General features: G+C 38.7%; 1 protein-coding gene across 1 annotated transcript; it reads left to right on the top strand.

The window, feature by feature from the left end:
- Positions 1-4: 4 nt before the first annotated feature.
- CP (ceruloplasmin) lies at positions 5-17,658 on the top strand. The gene is made up of 19 exons (XM_062499508.1): positions 5-159; positions 1,732-1,976; positions 2,910-3,122; positions 3,625-3,798; positions 4,376-4,630; positions 5,826-5,991; positions 6,960-7,099; positions 7,638-7,748; positions 7,908-8,119; positions 8,630-8,780; positions 10,367-10,579; positions 10,882-11,089; positions 12,264-12,403; positions 12,889-13,017; positions 13,575-13,681; positions 14,386-14,602; positions 15,230-15,369; positions 15,777-15,939; positions 16,940-17,658. Exons 1-19 carry the CDS (start codon positions 5-7, stop codon positions 17,008-17,010), a joined length of 3,210 nt encoding a protein of 1,069 aa, XP_062355492.1. The 3' UTR covers positions 17,011-17,658.
- Positions 17,659-17,854: the final 196 nt, after the last annotated feature.

Below are 17,854 nucleotides of genomic sequence, written 5' to 3'. Positions count from 1 at the left end.
CAAAATGAAGCTATTTCTCCTAAGCTTCTTGCTGGTTTCTTGCTGTTGCCAAGTTGGGGCATTGAACCGGGAGTACTATATTGGCATTACAGAGACTGTCTGGAACTATGCACCTGGCAATGCCAATGCCATCTCTGGGCAGCTTTTTGCAGAAGAAGAGTAAGTAAAGCAGTGTCACTGGTTGAAATTTATTTTACAACTTAGACCACAACAACTTCACCCCTGAAAACATGGTGAAGGCAGTGAAATTAGTCTTGCTGGTGTCAGTGCATTTTCTGTCAGACATATAAGGGAATTTTGATTTTTTTCCTGGCTTGCTTGAGAATTGCATTCCAATGTTCTGCTACTTTGAAGCATTGGGATATGCAGTAGAGTGTGAATTTGTTGTAATGAAATATTTACTAAGTAGAGATTGGAATAAGACCTTGAACATCTAATGGTATTTAATTTTGAATGTGTAAGGTGCTAGTGCTGAAGAGATGATTTTTTGTTTATAAATGCAAAATCTTGACTTATTTAAAACTTTCCCACTGAGCCTAGGTTTCCTTTTTAGTTTTTCATTGTTGGCAGGGGTGGTTTTCACTGGTGCAGGAGCACAGCTAAGTACTTCCACCCACAGTGGAGGACCTGGTATGCTCGGTACAAGGCAAAGAGGGTCCTGCGCAGAGTGAGAGCAGTAAGTAGGCTAAAGATATGTAGGGTGAGGAAGAGGGAAGTGCCCTGGAGATCTGAATAATCAATAAAGAAAACCCAGATATAAAAGGCATCAGAAAAATATTTGAGAGAGAAAAATTGTTCCTTTCTTCTCTATTTTCAATGCTTTTAAAATTAAATAGGACTATATAAAAGCAAAAACAATGATGAGAGAAACCAGAAATTAGAAAAATATCAAAAAGACAGTACCCATTTAGTCTTTGGATGAGGGATTACAAGATTTACTGCGGCTTGTTTTCCTTAGTGACAGCCTCAGCCATAACCAGGTATGAGATGAAGCAGTCAGCTTTTTATTTTTTCCACTCAAAATTCATGAGGTGTAAGAAAGGGATTCAGGAGGTTAGTAATTCTGACTGGGGGTGGAAACAGGGCATCGTGTCTGAGAATTGCAGAGCTGTGTTGTAATACAACAAACCACTGTGTTCACTGCACTTTCACTGCTTTTCTCAGGTCTGTGGTTAACTGCAGCATGCTACATAAATTTCAAGCCTTCAGTGTTTTCATGGCTGCAGTGGAGCCTGTCCCTTGTATTGTACTTTTCAATTTCAGCTTCTCTGATTCCCCTTCTCTTCCTGGATGCTTTCTGAGGCTGTGCTTGTGCAGAGATTGATGTTTATAGGGGCAGTGAAAACCACAGTGCAGAGGGAATACTCTACGGCTAAATGGTAGCTGTTTAAACAGTCCAAGAAGAGCCATACCATACATGTTTGATTTAGGCTGCAGCTCAAAAGCCTCATGCACTCAGAATTAGAGTAACTGAGCCTTTGCTCCCCAAGTGGAGCTCTGGACTGGCATTTTAATTACGCTTCAGACTGCACTTGCCAAGGTACCTACAGTTCCTTCCCCATATGATCAAACTATACCTCATAGAAAATGCTTTGCGTTTTGGGGCAGTATTAACTTTTTTCACCAGAAGACTTGCATGCAGCTGTGTACAGCACTGCAGAGGCCTGGTGTTTATCTGAGACTATTAATTAAAAACCACACAACAGATGCATTTGTGTATTTTCTTTACAGGCAGGCTGAAGTCTTTCTCAAAAGAGGACCACACAGGATAGGAAGCACCTACAAGAAGGCTGTCTACATTCAATATACCAATCATTTATATGATGTGATCGTTGACAAACCTTCCTGGCTGGGTTTTTTAGGTCCTATAATTAAGGGAGAAGTTGGAGATTCCATTACTATTCACTTGAAAAACTTTGCTTCCAGAAACTACACTCTGCATCCACATGGTGTAAGGTACACAAAAGAAAATGAAGGTAAGCTTGATTCCATTCTGTGCCAGAGTTTATCAAAAGCTAATCATTCCTCTGAGTGCAAGTGGTATTCTTCCATTAGAGAGAAGAATGGTCAAGCAAAAAGAGATTTAAATTAGGATGTCATCAATTTAAAATAGGAGCAAAGTTTGACAATTTTTCAAGAGTGAAATACAAAGCCAAAGTTGATTATGTGAAGAAGGCAATTCTAGATAAACATTTTACTTGAAATAAGAGTTTTTGTGTTTCAACCAAAATAAGGATATAAAGGTATATAAGTGATTCAGGTATGGAGGATACATAAAAATTGTATGCTGTGAAGAAGACATTGTTAACAGTAATAATGCAGTGTTCCAAATTCTTAACATGAAATTTGTGTATGCGGTATATAAGATACACAGGAGTTTCTTAAAATGGAGTAACAGATACTGCTTAGTAATTAGTTTTTATTACAACTGGTATGTGCCTTGATAGACACACACTCTGTTGGATCAGAACAGTGTATTATGCAGCAGTACATACACATTTTAGGTGGTTTTTTCTGTTGTTATCATTCCAGCAATACCTATATTCCTTCAGGACATATGCAATTTTTCAGAAGAGTTTCCAAGATTAATATTTAACAAATGATTTACAAATATTTGAATTGTTATCTTTTTACAAGAAGTACATAGTCCTCTCCGAATAAATTAAGGACTAACTTTAATGGGCTATTAATTGAAGTACTCTTATGAACTTCAGAAGCACATGAAAAGATTCCTAAAGAGAAAGAAAACATCTACTCTTCTGATTTAAAAGTTGTGGGTTTGTAACCTGTATGCGGATGTTCAGTCCATTTTACTGCATCATGTAGTCTAATTTTCAGCATGGCAGGTGCTATCCTGGCACCCTGTTGTGAACATGTTGTGCTAATGGTGGCTGTGTGGAATCCTTCAGGTGCTTTTTATCCTGATGCCACCAAAGGTTTGCAAAAGCAAGATGATGCCGTGGAGCCTGGAGGCCAGTACACTTACACATGGGATGTGACAGAGGATCAAGGTCCAGCTAAAGCAGATGCAGACTGCATAACCAGGGCTTACCATTCCCACATAGATGCTCCAAGAGATGTTGCCTCAGGGCTTGTTGGGCCTCTAATAATTTGCAGGAAAGGTAAACCATAAATTCACAAATGTGTAAATAAATACATATGCAAGGTGATTGATAATTATCATTGATAAATATGAGTGAAATAACTTCATGGAAGAGGAGAAGATTACAATTGATTTTGAAATAGCTTCTTTTGGTCTTCTCAACCAGCTGCCTTCAATACTCTGTGAAGTAATTTGATTTTGTGTATGAGAGTGAATTTGCAGAATACTTTGCTCACAAGTCCATATGAGTGAGATGTGCTGTGCTAGCAATGTGAAAGGAATTGTAAATACTAATATAAGAAAGAGGTTAACATGCAATACTTAGTCTCAGTAACTTTATAGAATCTATCAAAATGGATTTCTGTTTCCTAAGTGTGTCTGTAAGTTTATGTATGCAGTCATGCTCCAGGAAAGTGTCAAAACATTAAGCAAACAGGGTCCAGCCCTATAGACACTAGAACTAAAACTGACAAAAAAAAGTCTGTTACCAAAGATTTTGAATATACTGTTTTATTTTTCAGATACAATGACTAAGGACAGTGATCAACACTTTGATGCTGAATTTATCCTTATGTTTTCTGTGGTGGATGAAAATCTCAGTTGGTATCTAGAGGACAATATCAGAACATACTGTTTAGAGCCTTCCGAAGTGGACAAAGATGATGATGACTTCCAAGAAAGCAATAAAATGCACTGTAAGAGAACATTATATTGATATTACTTGTCACTGATATTGTGAAGTAATATTTTTCTGTCTTGTCTCTTTTAAAGGTGGATTGTAGATTTATTTCTTTTTTTAATCAGGGATTTTTTCTTAGAGGATTAAGACAAATTCTTTAAAATAAAAATTAAAAAATTAAAGTGATTGTACAAGCAAGTATTGTACAATCAAACCTTTGGAGTTATATAAAATTCTTAGTGGCCAAGAAGCTCTTTTGTTACCAGTATAATTTTCCCAGGCATTCTAAACAGAGTTGTGCTATTTTGCTCTGTTTCTCAGTCCTGAATCTGTTCTATAACTTCACAGTTTAGAAAAACAGTTTCTGCTGTTAGTGTAAACAAATGAGATACCTCTGGCTCTGGCACGTATTCCAGAATCATGGCTGTCTAGAGGAAGCATGTGTCTGATACTGGCAGTGATTTTCAAGGGTGTGGAGCTTTCTTTCAAAGCTCTTTCTATTTTGAAGAATAGAGCAATTGTTGTATGATACCTGCATTCGAAGAAAAAATCCTAAGGTCTGTGAAGTTAACTGTAATAAACATTTATTTTAGCAATCAATGGGTTCATGTATGGATACCTCCCAAACCTCACAATGTGTGTGGAAGATAAGATAAAATGGCATCTTTTTGGCATGGGTAATGAAGCTGATATCCATTCAGCCTACTTTCATGGACAGACCTTAATAGAAAGGCATCATCGAGTTGACACCATCAGCCTCTTCCCAGCCACATTCATTGATGCTGTTATGGTACCAAGGAGCCCTGGGGAATGGCTGCTCAGCTGCCAAGTGAATGACCATATTGAAGGTACAGTACAAGTTTCAGTGATCAGAATTCTGTCCGCTTGAGCTATGAGTCTACTGAGTCACTTTTCCAGGGCTCTTGACCTGGTGATATGCAAGGCAATACTCTCCTCTAGATAACAAAACTGTCAGAGTAATTGAAATGACTACAAGTGCATTACATGGGTTTGAGCCTGTAACCATGGGAATCGAGGGACTCTTTTCTCTAATGGCCATCATCTTCAGCTGGCAGGAATTAGCACAGTTGCATTTTTACAAGTTTCACCTTTGGGCAAAAAACTAGCATGATGTTTGCCTCCTGCTGGAGATAACTAACTACAATTTTCTGTTTGCCAACAAAGCTGGGGCTCATTCCATGTCTGACAAGGGGCACAGGGCAGGCAAGGTAACTTGCCTGCTCACAAATACATGTTCTGGAAAGTGCATTAATAAATAAGTAGAGATATTCTTTTCCCTGCGTTATCCATTATATTTTAATAGCCACATTAAATACTTAGATGCTAATTCCATGCTTTTGAATGATCTATATTTCTGTAAGTGAGAGAAGTGATATGTCAAAGAAGTGGGGGAAGAACCACAGAACTGAAAATCATTTTCCAAGATCTGAAAACTCTGAAATAAAAAGAAGTGTGTAACCTACAGATTCAACTATGCAGAGGTTCCAAGCTTTATCAGATCAATCAACATCCTGATATGGCTGAGGCATGCTGGCCAAGACTTAAATCCTACAAGTTGGCCTGATTCATAGCTTTAAAAGGGCTCTCTTCACTATATTATTTGTATCTCCAGCAAGCAGATTTGCTAATGCTTCTCTTAGGATGCAGACTTGAGACTTCCACAAGTAAGCTGTTGATTATATTTGGATGGGGGAGGGGATGGTAAATCTGGTAACATCTCACCTTGTTCACTGACAGCACTGTGTCCACTCTACCTTAATCTTCTCTGCCATGTCAGTGGCAGCTTCACAAGCAGAATGCCCTTTACCACACCTATCTGCCTGCTGTAGATACCACAGCTGTGTCTCTATATCCTAGCTCAGCTGGCATGCCTCCTTTTATAGCATTTATGTCCCACTTTGTGATTTGCATATCCATTGGTGTGGGAATTGTCCAGGGAACAGAAGAGCTGTTGGATGCAGGGAAAGAGAAAACAAAATGCAGTTCCCTCTCCCTAGGTTACTCTATCTCTTTTTTTCCCAGGTGGTATGCAGGCTCTTTTTAAAGTAGAAGATTGTAATAAATCCACACCAGGTTACAAGGAGAGTACAAAGACAAGACAGTATTTCATTTCTGCTGAAGAGATTATCTGGAATTATGGCCCATCTGCAGTGAACCATTTTACAGGACAAGATTTAATCGTTGACAGGTAAATGCCTCTAATTAGAGAATTTCTATTTTCTAAGCAGAATTGATTTAAGCATGCTGAATAAGGTAAGCCATATGGTAGAACTGACTTTTAAGTAGAATTGCTCTCTGTCCTCACCTGTGCTTAAATATTATATATTAGAATAAATATCAGACCAAATTAGGTCATTAGTTTTCCTTGTAATCATACCTTAAATTTTGCTGCTATATTGGTCATTTCACTAGGATTAAGATTAATTATTATGTCATATGTAGGCTGTGACTCCTGATTATTCAAGATGGTTGATTATTCTGAGTTAGGGAACAGAGAAGAGTACATGACCATTGCCTTAGATGATGAAACTCATGCTAAAGGTATCTCATCTAGGAAACAACTTGCATGAAGTAGTTTTGCCCTTTGCACTTTGCTTACATATTTAGGATCTGGATCAATTAGCTGCATGCATTGATTCCTCAAGCTTCTCATCTGTAAATTAAAGCATACTTACCTCTTCCACAAGCATCAAGGCACAGTTCATTGTTTGAATAGTTCTTGGAAAACACTGAAAGGTCCTTTCCTGAAAAGCAGAAGCATATACTAAATCTTTTCACTTTGTATATAGATGTTACATATTCTTGGTTCTTGTATCTGCTCCTGGTGAATTTTTGTAACTTCTAATTAGAAGAAGAGTAAACTCAAGGTTATGAAATGTTGACTAGAAATCATTGTTAATGAGTCTCTAAGCATACTTTTAAAGGGCAGTCCAGCACAGTGACTTTATCTTAATGAGAAGTTAGTGAAGGATAATGGATTCCTGCACATTGTCTATGGGACTGCATATAAGTGTGTGACCATAGCACTGAAAAGAAACCCAAAAAAACCCCTCAGCATGTCATACCTCAGAAAACAGGGTTGAGGTCCGACTGCCTTTATGCACCGGTGCACTTTGACTTGAAGTGTTTGCATCTATTGTGATTTCTTTTGCACAGTGAATCTCACATCTTTTTTGAACAAAGTGAGACAAGAATTGGTGGCTCTTACAAAAAAGCAGTTTACAAAGAATACACAGATGGTTCTTTCACTGAACATAAAAAAAGGCTTGCAGAGGAAGCACATCTTGGACTCCTAGGTAAGAGAGTCTAAATTTTTTCATGTCAAAGATTTATGAGAGTAAACAGTCTCACTGGTTAGTGAGCAGTGCCCCGACCTCCAAGGAGAAGCCCTTAGCTCTCCCTGCCTCCAGCAGTTGCTAGTCCCTGTGGTTTCCCCCAAGGTGTAAAGCTCTTGAACTCAACGCTGTCATGGTACCCAGCTTCCCTGTAGGAGCATGCCATGGTCTCTGTAGGTCAGGCTCTTAATTACAAGGACAGGCAGATCTAGCCCTACCAATAACCTTGCTGCTCCTGGCATGGGCTGGTGCTAATGTCTGTAAATCCCTTTCCAAAGGGAGAAATTGTCCTGAAAGTCAGTGGGCCTCCACATGAACTGGGATTAGTTGCTGGGCTGTTGTGTGATTCAGGCCAAGAACCTGGTGTGTGGCCACAGAGACCCAGGGGCATTCCTCATGCAAGGGAGAAAGCAGCCAACCACTGAACGTTGTTAAGTTTGTGGTGGCTTGTACACCATTTGATAGAAATATCCAGTAATTACACCATGCACTTTGCCAGGACCTGTGATCAAGGCTGAAGTGGGTGAGCGCATCAGGGTGACGTTCTGGAACAACGCGAGCCGCCCGTTCAACATGCAGCCGCACGGAGTGCGCTACCGCAGCAGCAGAGGTGAGCCGGGCCGGGCCGAGCCAAGCTGAGCCGAGCCGAGCCAGGCCGGGCCGGGCCGGGCAGCGCACAGTGCTCGCTGTCCTACCTGCCCACGAGTGAAAGGGGAGAAAACAAACAATGCACACTTGGCATAATTCCCAATGCTGATTTCCGTAATAGGTACCAAATCACCAGCCTCTCATGTGAGTCCCGGCACCACATTTACATATGAATGGGATGTGCCAGAAGATGTGGGTCCCACAGAGCAAGACCCAGACTGTTTAACCTGGTTTTATTACTCAGCTGTGGACTCAGTCAGAGACACCAGCTCTGGCCTTGTGGGTCCTCTCCTAGTGTGCAGGAAAGGAGCTCTGCATTCTTCTGGGAAACAGGTCAGTCAAAGAGGAAAAATGGAAATATTTACATCATCACAGTTGAATCTGCTTTCTCCTCCTAGACTGCACCACCTCCTCTCCACATCACAGTTTCATCTGTGTCCTAAGGGGAATAAACAACAGAAGAAAGAGGGTTTGTTTTTCAATCTGGCTCCAGATAGACAGTCACTGCAATGTGAAAACACCATTATCACAAACAGCTGCTGGCATTTAAGTATCAGCTATGATGAGAATCTCTAGGAAAATGTAGAGATTTTAAAGACCAAATAGAAACTCACTTCCAGAGGTGGTCCCTGCTGGTAGAAAGAGCATTAGCAGTAAACACTTAGTTACCAGATACAACAACTACAGAGCTTTGGGATTATCACAATGAAGTATCAGTGTATGCCTTTACTCTGTTCTGTGTATTATGTGTATTATTGTGTATTATGAACATAGCATTTTTTTTCTCTTGACATTTTCTGTTCACTCATTTCTATTTTCCCTTCTACTATTTCTTCTCAACAGAAAAATGTCAACATGGAGTTTTTTCTACTTGCCACTGTATTTGATGAGAATCTGAGCTGGTATTTGGATGAAAATATTTTGATGTTTACATTAAGTCCTGATAAAATTGACAAAGATGATGAAGACTTCCAAGAGTCTAACAAAATGCACTGTAAGAAAATTATTTGGTAGCCAAATATTAATTTCTACAATAATATTTTTATTTTTATGACTTCATGTTTGAAGCAGGAAAGCTGTATAGTGCAGAGACATTTAATTCCTGTTCAATGGAAAAAAAACCAAAACATTTCAGTGCACTTCAGTTTCAACTAAATATGTGGTAGTCCAAAATATAATGCCAGCTGTCCAGTGTATTGCACGGCAGTTGAGGATTTAACATGGTTATGTACCATTTTGAGCAGATAGAAGGAGGAATTAGGTCTTTAGCCTATGTGCAACCACTAGAAGTGCAACCAGGCATCAAGAAAAAACTGACCTCTGCTTTGCAGATGATGTAACTGAAAGGAGGTCTTTCACAGAGTTACAGAGAAGTTGAGGTTGGACGGGACCTCTGGGGATCATCTGGCTTAACCCCTTGCTCAAGTAGGGACACCCAGAGCCACTTGCCCAAGACCAAGTCCTGATGACTTCCAAGTAACTTCAAGGATAGAGACTCCACCATCTCTCTGAGCAGCCTCTGCCAGTGCTTGGTCAGCCTCACACTAACAGGGTTTCCTGAGGTTTGGAGGGAACCTCCTGTGTGTCAACTGGTGTCTCTTAGTGTCAGTTGGGCTTCTGTCCCTATAACTGGGAAGAGCCTGGCTCCATCCCCTTGGCACTTTCCCTGAAGATGTTTGTACAGGTGGGTGAGATTCCCCAAGCTGCCCCTTCTTCAGGCTGAAGGATCATCACAGCTCCCTCAGCCTTTTCCTATAGGAAGAGATGTTTTCATCATCCTTGTGGCCCTTTGTTGCCCTCTCTCCAGTGTGTTCTTGTCTTCCATACTGGGGAGCCCAGAACAGCCCTGCAGGTGTGGCCTCATCAGTGCTGAGCAGAGGGCAGGGAACCCTTAACCTGCCAGCTGGACTTTGCCTCAGGATGGCTTTTTGCTTCTTAATAGGGCAGAACTGAGTTTCACCCCGATTGTGTTTTTGTACTGCAGAAATGTTTTTCAAGTTTCATGTGGAAAAGACGTTTTTACCCTCAGGCCCTGCCAGTAAGTCCTGATCTTCCAGCATATGCTTGTGCGTTTTGAAAAATTTTCCCCTCAAGGCTATTCCTGTTTACAGACTCTTGGTGCTGAGCATTCAGTGGTACCTGAGAAGACCAAGATTTGAAAGTTTTGCAAAGGACTATCTAGAAATTAGTTGGAGTTAGTAACTCAAACTAAAAAGCCCTTCTGACTGCCTCCACTGTATGGCTGGAGAGTGTTGCAGGGTATAAAAAGGGATCTTTTATGCATCCTGTATATGTGATGAGTAGAAAGCAGGGAAATTTCCAGCTGGCCAAGGCAGAAATATGTGCTGTATACACTGAAAAGGGAATCAATTAGAAATTATGTTTAAACAGTGGGGTTTGAAAGTTCTTTGGCTTGAATTGATTCTTTAGTTTTGTTGATGTGATAAAGTATTTTATTATTTGTATTTCTGTCAGTCTAAGCCAGGACATTACATCTGAAGTGTTTATTAATTAATCTCTATGGCAGAATTAAGTAATATATTAATCAAGGTGGATTTTGCTTTCTCAAATCTTCTATAGCCATTAATGGTTATATGTACGGAAATCAGCCTGGTCTTGAGATGTGTAAAGGAAGTGTTGTTTCCTGGCATTTGATGGGTTTGGGTTCAGAAGTTGATGTCCATGGGATATACTTCTCAGAAAACACATTTGTAACTAAAGGAACAAGAAGGGATACAGCAAATCTGTTTCCACACACTGTTCTTACAGCTATAATGAAGCCAGATTCTGAAGGTAAATGTCTTATTTTAAAATTCTGTTACTAATGCAGAAGCTGTTACCTATGAATGTTTTGTGCATAGAGACAAGGTTTAAGTAGCTTGTATGTTGATCCTGGTGCTAAAACTGTGTACAGCTGTGTTTGAAGGGCAGCAAACTCGAAAGATGTTTGCTCTTAATGCTTGATTCTTCTACCTCCTCTGTACGCCAAATTTTATTACTACAAGTAGCCACACTGCACAAAGATTTTGGACAATATATGAGCAATAACTTCTGTCTCAGTCTCCTCAAGTCTTTGTTTCTTATATGACCCCTAGGAGTTTTTGAAGTGTCCTGCCTGACAACAGATCACTACACTGGGGGCATGAAACAGAACTACAAAGTGAAAAAATGCCGCTGGTGGAATGTAGATTTATCTATGTATTTGCATGAAAAGACTTACTTCATTGCTGCGGTGGAAGTTGAATGGGACTACGCTCCTAACAGGACATGGGAATTTGAGCGGCATCAATACAATGAGGAAAGGTACTTTGGAGTATACACAGGGGGAAAAAAAATGCAGAAAAAAGCAAAGGAGGAACTCACTTCTCCTCTGAACCTTTTCCTCATCCAGATATTTCTAGACACACTTTCTTTTCACATATCTTTTTTGGGCTCACTTGAACTTGTCCTTCCCAGTAGTGTTGCCATGTAACTGAGCCAGACAGCACAATGTTTGAGAAATAGTCCAGCACAGATCTTCTGTGGGACAGGTGTAGATTTTAATGGATCCTGGATAGTGCATGTGCATTTATTATTTATTGGTGTTGGTAGTTCTTGATGTGGAAAGCTTAAAATGTTCATTGTCACCTTATCTATGATGACTATGTCCTGATTAACAAGGTCTTTGTCTCATGTTTCTTTTGTAGTCTGAATAAGGTTCTTTTTGTCCCTTCTCAGTTTCATGAGCTTACACAAGATACGTCCATGATTGAATCCACTTACCGTGAAGCTTATTGTCTTGGTGTTCTATTTCCAGTATTTGAATCTCAATGGGAGAAAACTGATTGGATCAAATAATTCATGCCAATTAGCAGAAAAGGCTAAATAAGAATGATGAATTTATCTGTTCCACCTGAATAACTTGAGTAGCAGACTATCACTATATTTTGTTATTAATTTAATTGTATTTTCTTCTTTTTCCTCAGTTTGATAGTACATTTCTTTGCCCTCTATACCAGTGGACTCTGACATTTTTCTAAGCACAAGTAATATGGACTATGCTGTTACCAGACTTTTTTCCCTCCCCTATTGTGTTCAGCCCCCATAATCTCAGCAGAGAATCTGTCCCATTTAATGTCAGGAAGGCACTTAAGCTTTACAAGTTTTAGGCTTCATTTCAGATGTACACAAGCTGCCAAAGGCTCTATTTTTCAGTATGCAAGTTGCTGTGTGTCTCCTTGCAATTTGAAGCATTTGCCAGGCCAAGCACTCAGGATTTTTCCAAATACCATGGAGACTTGATCTGTTTATAGTGGGCTTTTTAACCTTCTAAAGAGGAACCTTCCAGCTTAACAAGAATGTTTTCATGTTGAAGATACTAGCAGTTTATGAGATTACTTTTTGACTGAGCCAGATTCTTGATTGATGGTTAACTGGCATACCTGCAAAAGATGTTCTAAAATACATGAAGGAATGCATTTCTTTCTTCTTTCAGCAGCCCTGGCAATCCATTTTTAAATAAAGATGACAAATTCATTGGCTCAAAGTACAAAAAGGTAGTATATCGTGAATACACTGATCAGACATTCCGTACTCTCAAAAACAGAGTAAAGGACCAGCAGCACCTGGAAATTCAAGGTATAGTCATAATTTCAGTTTTGAAAATGTAAAAAATGCAGTGACACAAATCAGAAGATACTATTTGAATAATACTGAGTATAGTTCTACCCACAAAAATTGCCTCAATCTAAATGGAAAACCTACTTGAAATTGCTACTTTTATTGTGGTGCTTTCCCTGCAAGGTAATGTTGCTTATTCTACAAGGAGAAAAAAAAAGCCTTTTGGTTTGCTGCCTGATCAGAAGTCAGTTTTTCCTAAGTCAGCATAAAACTGGGCAGCAACATCCAAACTGACTTCAGGTACAAAGTAGGTGTTCAGAACTTGAGACTTAGAGGCCTAATTTTAACATCTCAGGTTGGCATACCATAGTGAGAATATTCTTTACGCAGTTTTCAGCTTAATTATAAGCCAATGTCGTGCATTTGAATCCAACAAGGTGGCTCTCTGTCTGCTCTGATGTTTTGTATAAAAACCAAGTTAATTTTTCTTTTCAATCCAACAGGGCCACTGCTTGTGTCAAATATTGGAGATAAAATTAAAATAGTTTTTAAGAACTTGGCATCAAGACCTTATTCTATCCATGCCCATGGAGTGAAAATAGACAATTCTGTTATTGCTGTAACTAACCCAGGTATCAAACCACCCTTTTTTATTTCCAGCAGGTAACATTAAGACTTCTGGTAAGATTTAGGAAGCCTCCAGATAGCAGGAAAGACATCATTTTTGATTGTCTTGCCTCAAGTTCTTATGTTTTTGATTCCAATTATGACAAATATCACTACAATTTAAAAGCCCCTGCTCCTTATTGCTATGTATCCTACTCCTTGACTGACCAGTAATTTTTTGACACATTGTGGCTGCACCTTTCATGAAAGCAAACATATTTGGCTCCATACGGAAAGGATAGCTTATGCTATTACTTCTCAAGTTTCCCTGTGATCTTTACAAAAGATACAATCGACTTCATTCAGTGCAGACACCCGCCCACCCCCCCACCCCACAAAACCAATGTCAAGAAGAATCAGAGATCTGCAGAAGGAGCCATCAGCTAGACAGTGCAGTAAATGGGAAGGGGAACTTCAAGAAAATTGTAAGCTGTAAATGGAGATAATATCTGATTCAGGATGACCTCCTCTAGGTCAGCACACTTGAAAACTTCAGAAATTAATTGATACTTATTTAATTCAGGTGAAACAAAAATATATGTCTGGAAAATCCCAGAGAGATCTAGTCCTGAGAGAGGAGATTCACACTGTATTGCATGGGCATATCATTCAACAGTGGACATTGTTAAGGTATATTATTGATATCAATTTTGTTCATGTATCCAACAGAGGTAAATCTGAAAGAGATGAGTTTGAAACTTTTTCTTCTTTCTCTGCCAAGTTATTTCCCCTTTTACCATACCTTTGAATATAAATGTTTCTTGAAGGCAAATTGCAAAAAGGTCAGGGCAGAAGTTCAACAATACATGGTTTTGCTTCCTGGTTGTTCTGCTGGTGGTACAGATCATCTCACATTCCCTTCTTAAAGCTAACACTTTATAGCTTGCTTAATATCTAATCAGTCATTTGTGGAAAAACTAAAATGCAACTGTGAAATACCACTCTGCCATTTCTTACCATGCATGAATTAGCTTAACATATTATTTTTTAATGGAAATTAGTGTATTTTTGCCCTTTTCTCAACAGATGCAAATAAAGCATCAAGAAATATATTTTGAATGGAAATCAAGCTCAAAATGATAAAAATAGTTTGAAAAAGAGCAATAAATTAATATGGAATAAATTTATTTATAGCAAGAGATGAAAATGAGGCAGTCTTCATTGAACTTGATTCCTGGGTAGCATGTAACCGTGGAGAAATAACTTCATTTGACACTGGCTACCCTTACTCCCAGATACTGACAGCTGAGGAGATAGGATTCATGTATGTCATTAAAAAGGGGTTCTGCTTAGTTACATCTTGCAGTTATGTGGGATTTCATTTGTCATTTCAGGACACCTACAGCGGATTAATAGGCACACTCGTTGTGTGTCATAGACATTACCTGCCATCATTTCATGCTAAAAATAAAGTTCAATTTGCTCTTCTCTTCATGGTTTTTGATGAAAATGAGTCATGGTACCTGGATGAAAACATTAAGATGTATTCTAGCAACCCACACCTTGTTGACAAAGAAGATGAGCAATTCCTTGAAAGTAATAAAATGCATGGTATGTTTCCCAATTTAGTTCTTACAGCTCTGAGAATTCTATAAAATCATATATTTGAAACTACTGCATATAGAAGCAACTTTCTCAGCCCCCTGAATTTCCAGTTTCAGGACAGAAAGCCTGAAAAATATTACTCAAACTGCTTGAAAACACTGCTAATGCCAGTGAATGCCTTTTTGTTTCCCCACAAGTTAAAAAGCCCTTAACAACAACAAAACAACAAAACAACTACAAAACCCCCTAGTACATTCCCATGTTGAAGTTTTGAGTAGAGAAAGAACAAAACTGAAATTTTAAGTTCTGATTTGATATCAGTAAACAACTGCTCTGGATATGTTGGAAAGGCTATGTGGATCCTGAAAGCGTTTGTAAAGCTTACTCTTTTACAAACATCTACAGCTCTTTAAAAACTGCAATATTAGCAATGGTGTACAGCAAAGAAATTTTATTTATTATGTCTTTCTTTCTAGTTTAATGTGGAATATAAACAAAACCATTCATAATGTACTTTTCAAAGCCATTGCTTTTGCCCAGCATTGGCTTTCAAATCTTTCAATTTGTATTATATCAGAGATCAACAGTACACATTATCTTATTTATTTTTTCTTCTTACTTTCCTTCTTTTAGCCATTAATGGTAAGGTGTTTGGAAATTTGCATGGCCTGACTATGCATGTTGGAGATAATGTCAGCTGGTATCTGATGGGAATGGGCAATGAGATAGACATTCACACAGCACACTTCCATGGCCACAGCTTTGACTACAAGGTATCAGGTCTTTCTCACTTAGTTCTTGCTGTGTTAAGAATGAGAGGTAAGTCAAATAGCAAGGACTGTTATCTATGGTGGAAAGCCATATTACAGTATTAAGCAGGGCTTGTACTTTGACCATATGGGTTTTGTGTCTCAAACCTGTATTTGATCAACATACAAGAGGCAGAGAATATCTGGCAGTAGCATTTGCTCACTGGCAAACTCAGAAGTTACTTCAAGGGAGTTGTGAATTTTTCATGGCTGTGGTAAGACAAAAGCTATAGTTTTCCTTAATTTCCATTTAGTTGCTAGTTTATTAAACTTTGGAGCATGAGGCAGATGTATAAAGCGATGCTACAGTAGAAATGACACACAGAAAGCGTGTTTAACACAGTTTAATTGTTGCTTCTTTTTGCTTGTAGCAAACAGGGGTTTATCGGGCAGATGTCTTTGATCTGTTCCCTGGGACATCTCAAACTGTGGAAATGACCCCACAGAATCCTGGAACCTGGCTGTTACACTGTCATGTCACTGACCACATCCATGCAGGCATGGAAGCGACCTACACAGTGCTCCCAAAGGAAGGTAAGAGCCATCTAGCTTAGTAATGTTCATTTTAAGCTGCACAATGGGGCTCACAGACAGGCCAGTGAGCTTAGAACCAGTTCAGGCACCCAGCAATATTCCATGTCTAGAAGCCAAGACATTGCAGGCTACCTGGTCATACTTCCCTCAGCGCTGCTAAGGAAATTGAAGTAGCTAAAGGACTGGATAACAACTGACTTACTACTTCAGTTTACCACCCATGAAATCTAAGTGAGAGAATTTTTTTTAATTTAAAAAGAATTCCTCATGAGACAGAGTATTTCTGTGCCCAAAAAGTGCCAGTAGTGTCACACTTCATCTCAATCTTTGCTCAAAACAAGCACAGCTGATAAATACAGCTGAATTAACTATCCCCATACAGCTGAAGTATTGAAAAACTAAACAGTGTTTACTTTCTCAAGGGCATGTTGTAGCTTTACGGACACTATTACCTTGCTTTAGCAATATTACCAGTGAAAAATCTTGAATTTTAAAGAATTTTGAAAGTTCTTGTTTCTAAAAAGTTAATACCATTTTAAAAACATTTTGCAGTACTTGAAAGAGCATACATAATTATATGATTTACATTTGTAGCTATACTAAAAAGACAGAATGCAATGTTAAACAAAAAATCTAATTCTTATTTGATAAACCACTGGAATGTGAAACAACTTAATTCTATTTTATAAACACTAAAACTGATTTACACAGTGTGTTGCACCAGACCTCCAGACAACAACAAGGCTAATTAAAGAGTACACAGAAAGCCACGTAAAAACAGACTTTTGACTTGGATCAGCAGTATGTCAGATGTTTTATTATTAGCTAGCTAGACTGCACTAAAATGTACACTTCTGTGCATCTTAAAGTTGAGTTTAAATCTAACTCACAATGTCCAGAAGGAACTTGGATCCCCTGTGCTCCTTTTGGACTCTGTTGGCCACATGCACAGACTATTCTTTTGATGCAATGCAACAAAAAGCTGTTTTCCCCCTTCTAGACAAACTGTCTCTGTTCCCAAGATTATTCGATCAATTCAAGTGTAAAGGCATGCCAGGAACTCAAGAATGATGAAAGCATTTTAACACAGTGATCATCCAAGTCTTCCTTCATTTCCCGGAAAATACTCTCTTCTGGACCACTCATCTCTACATGTTTTGGAAGATTTCACATAGTGGCCATGGCTAAGAAAAGAACCACAGACTAAGACAGCTGAATGGATGTAACAGCTTATAAATATATATTTCTGTAAATGAAAATAGTTCCTTGCAAGTGAAACATTCTAGGTGATGGCTGATGCTTGTTATTTAGCTGCTGAGAATCATGGAAGAGCTAATGAAATGTACTTTTTCTTTAAAGTTTGCAAATAACTCCGAGTAACAGCAAAATTTGGGGTATCAGTCATAATACTGTCACATTTTACTAGATAGGTATGTCTGTAGTAACTGCTTAGAAAACAGGAATTTGGTTATCACTTTATCCATAGATTCACATTACAGTGAAAAGATACATAGTATTGTATAACTGAGCAGCTAACAAAATACTTCTATCATTTTTGTTGAGTTAATTTACAATTTTATTCAGTATTTAAATAATATTTAAACAGTATTTTATTCAGTGCATTTAAAAGATCTGGTTTTCTGCTATGAAAATAATTCCAAAGCAAAACAGGCTGAAATAAGCCTGATGAAATGCCAACAGTGAAGGCCAAAATTTGGTGACTGTGATACTGAAGAGCTTTGCTCTGACAACTCTTAAGTAATGCCTGCAGTGGAATCATTGCGCTGTTACAGCCCTTGGCAAAGAAAAAAGGAAGTGTTTCCTGACACATGGAAGCAGCAGTATTAGAGTATGGCTGATGCTAGTCAAAAATGAAAACAGTAAGAGTGATATGGTTGTGTTTCAATAACCCAAC

The sequence above is a fragment of the Cinclus cinclus genome, chromosome 10 (assembly GCF_963662255.1).
Source record: "Cinclus cinclus chromosome 10, bCinCin1.1, whole genome shotgun sequence".
NCBI lineage: Eukaryota > Metazoa > Chordata > Aves > Passeriformes > Cinclidae > Cinclus > Cinclus cinclus.
This window is presented reverse-complemented; position numbering and strand designations above follow the sequence as displayed.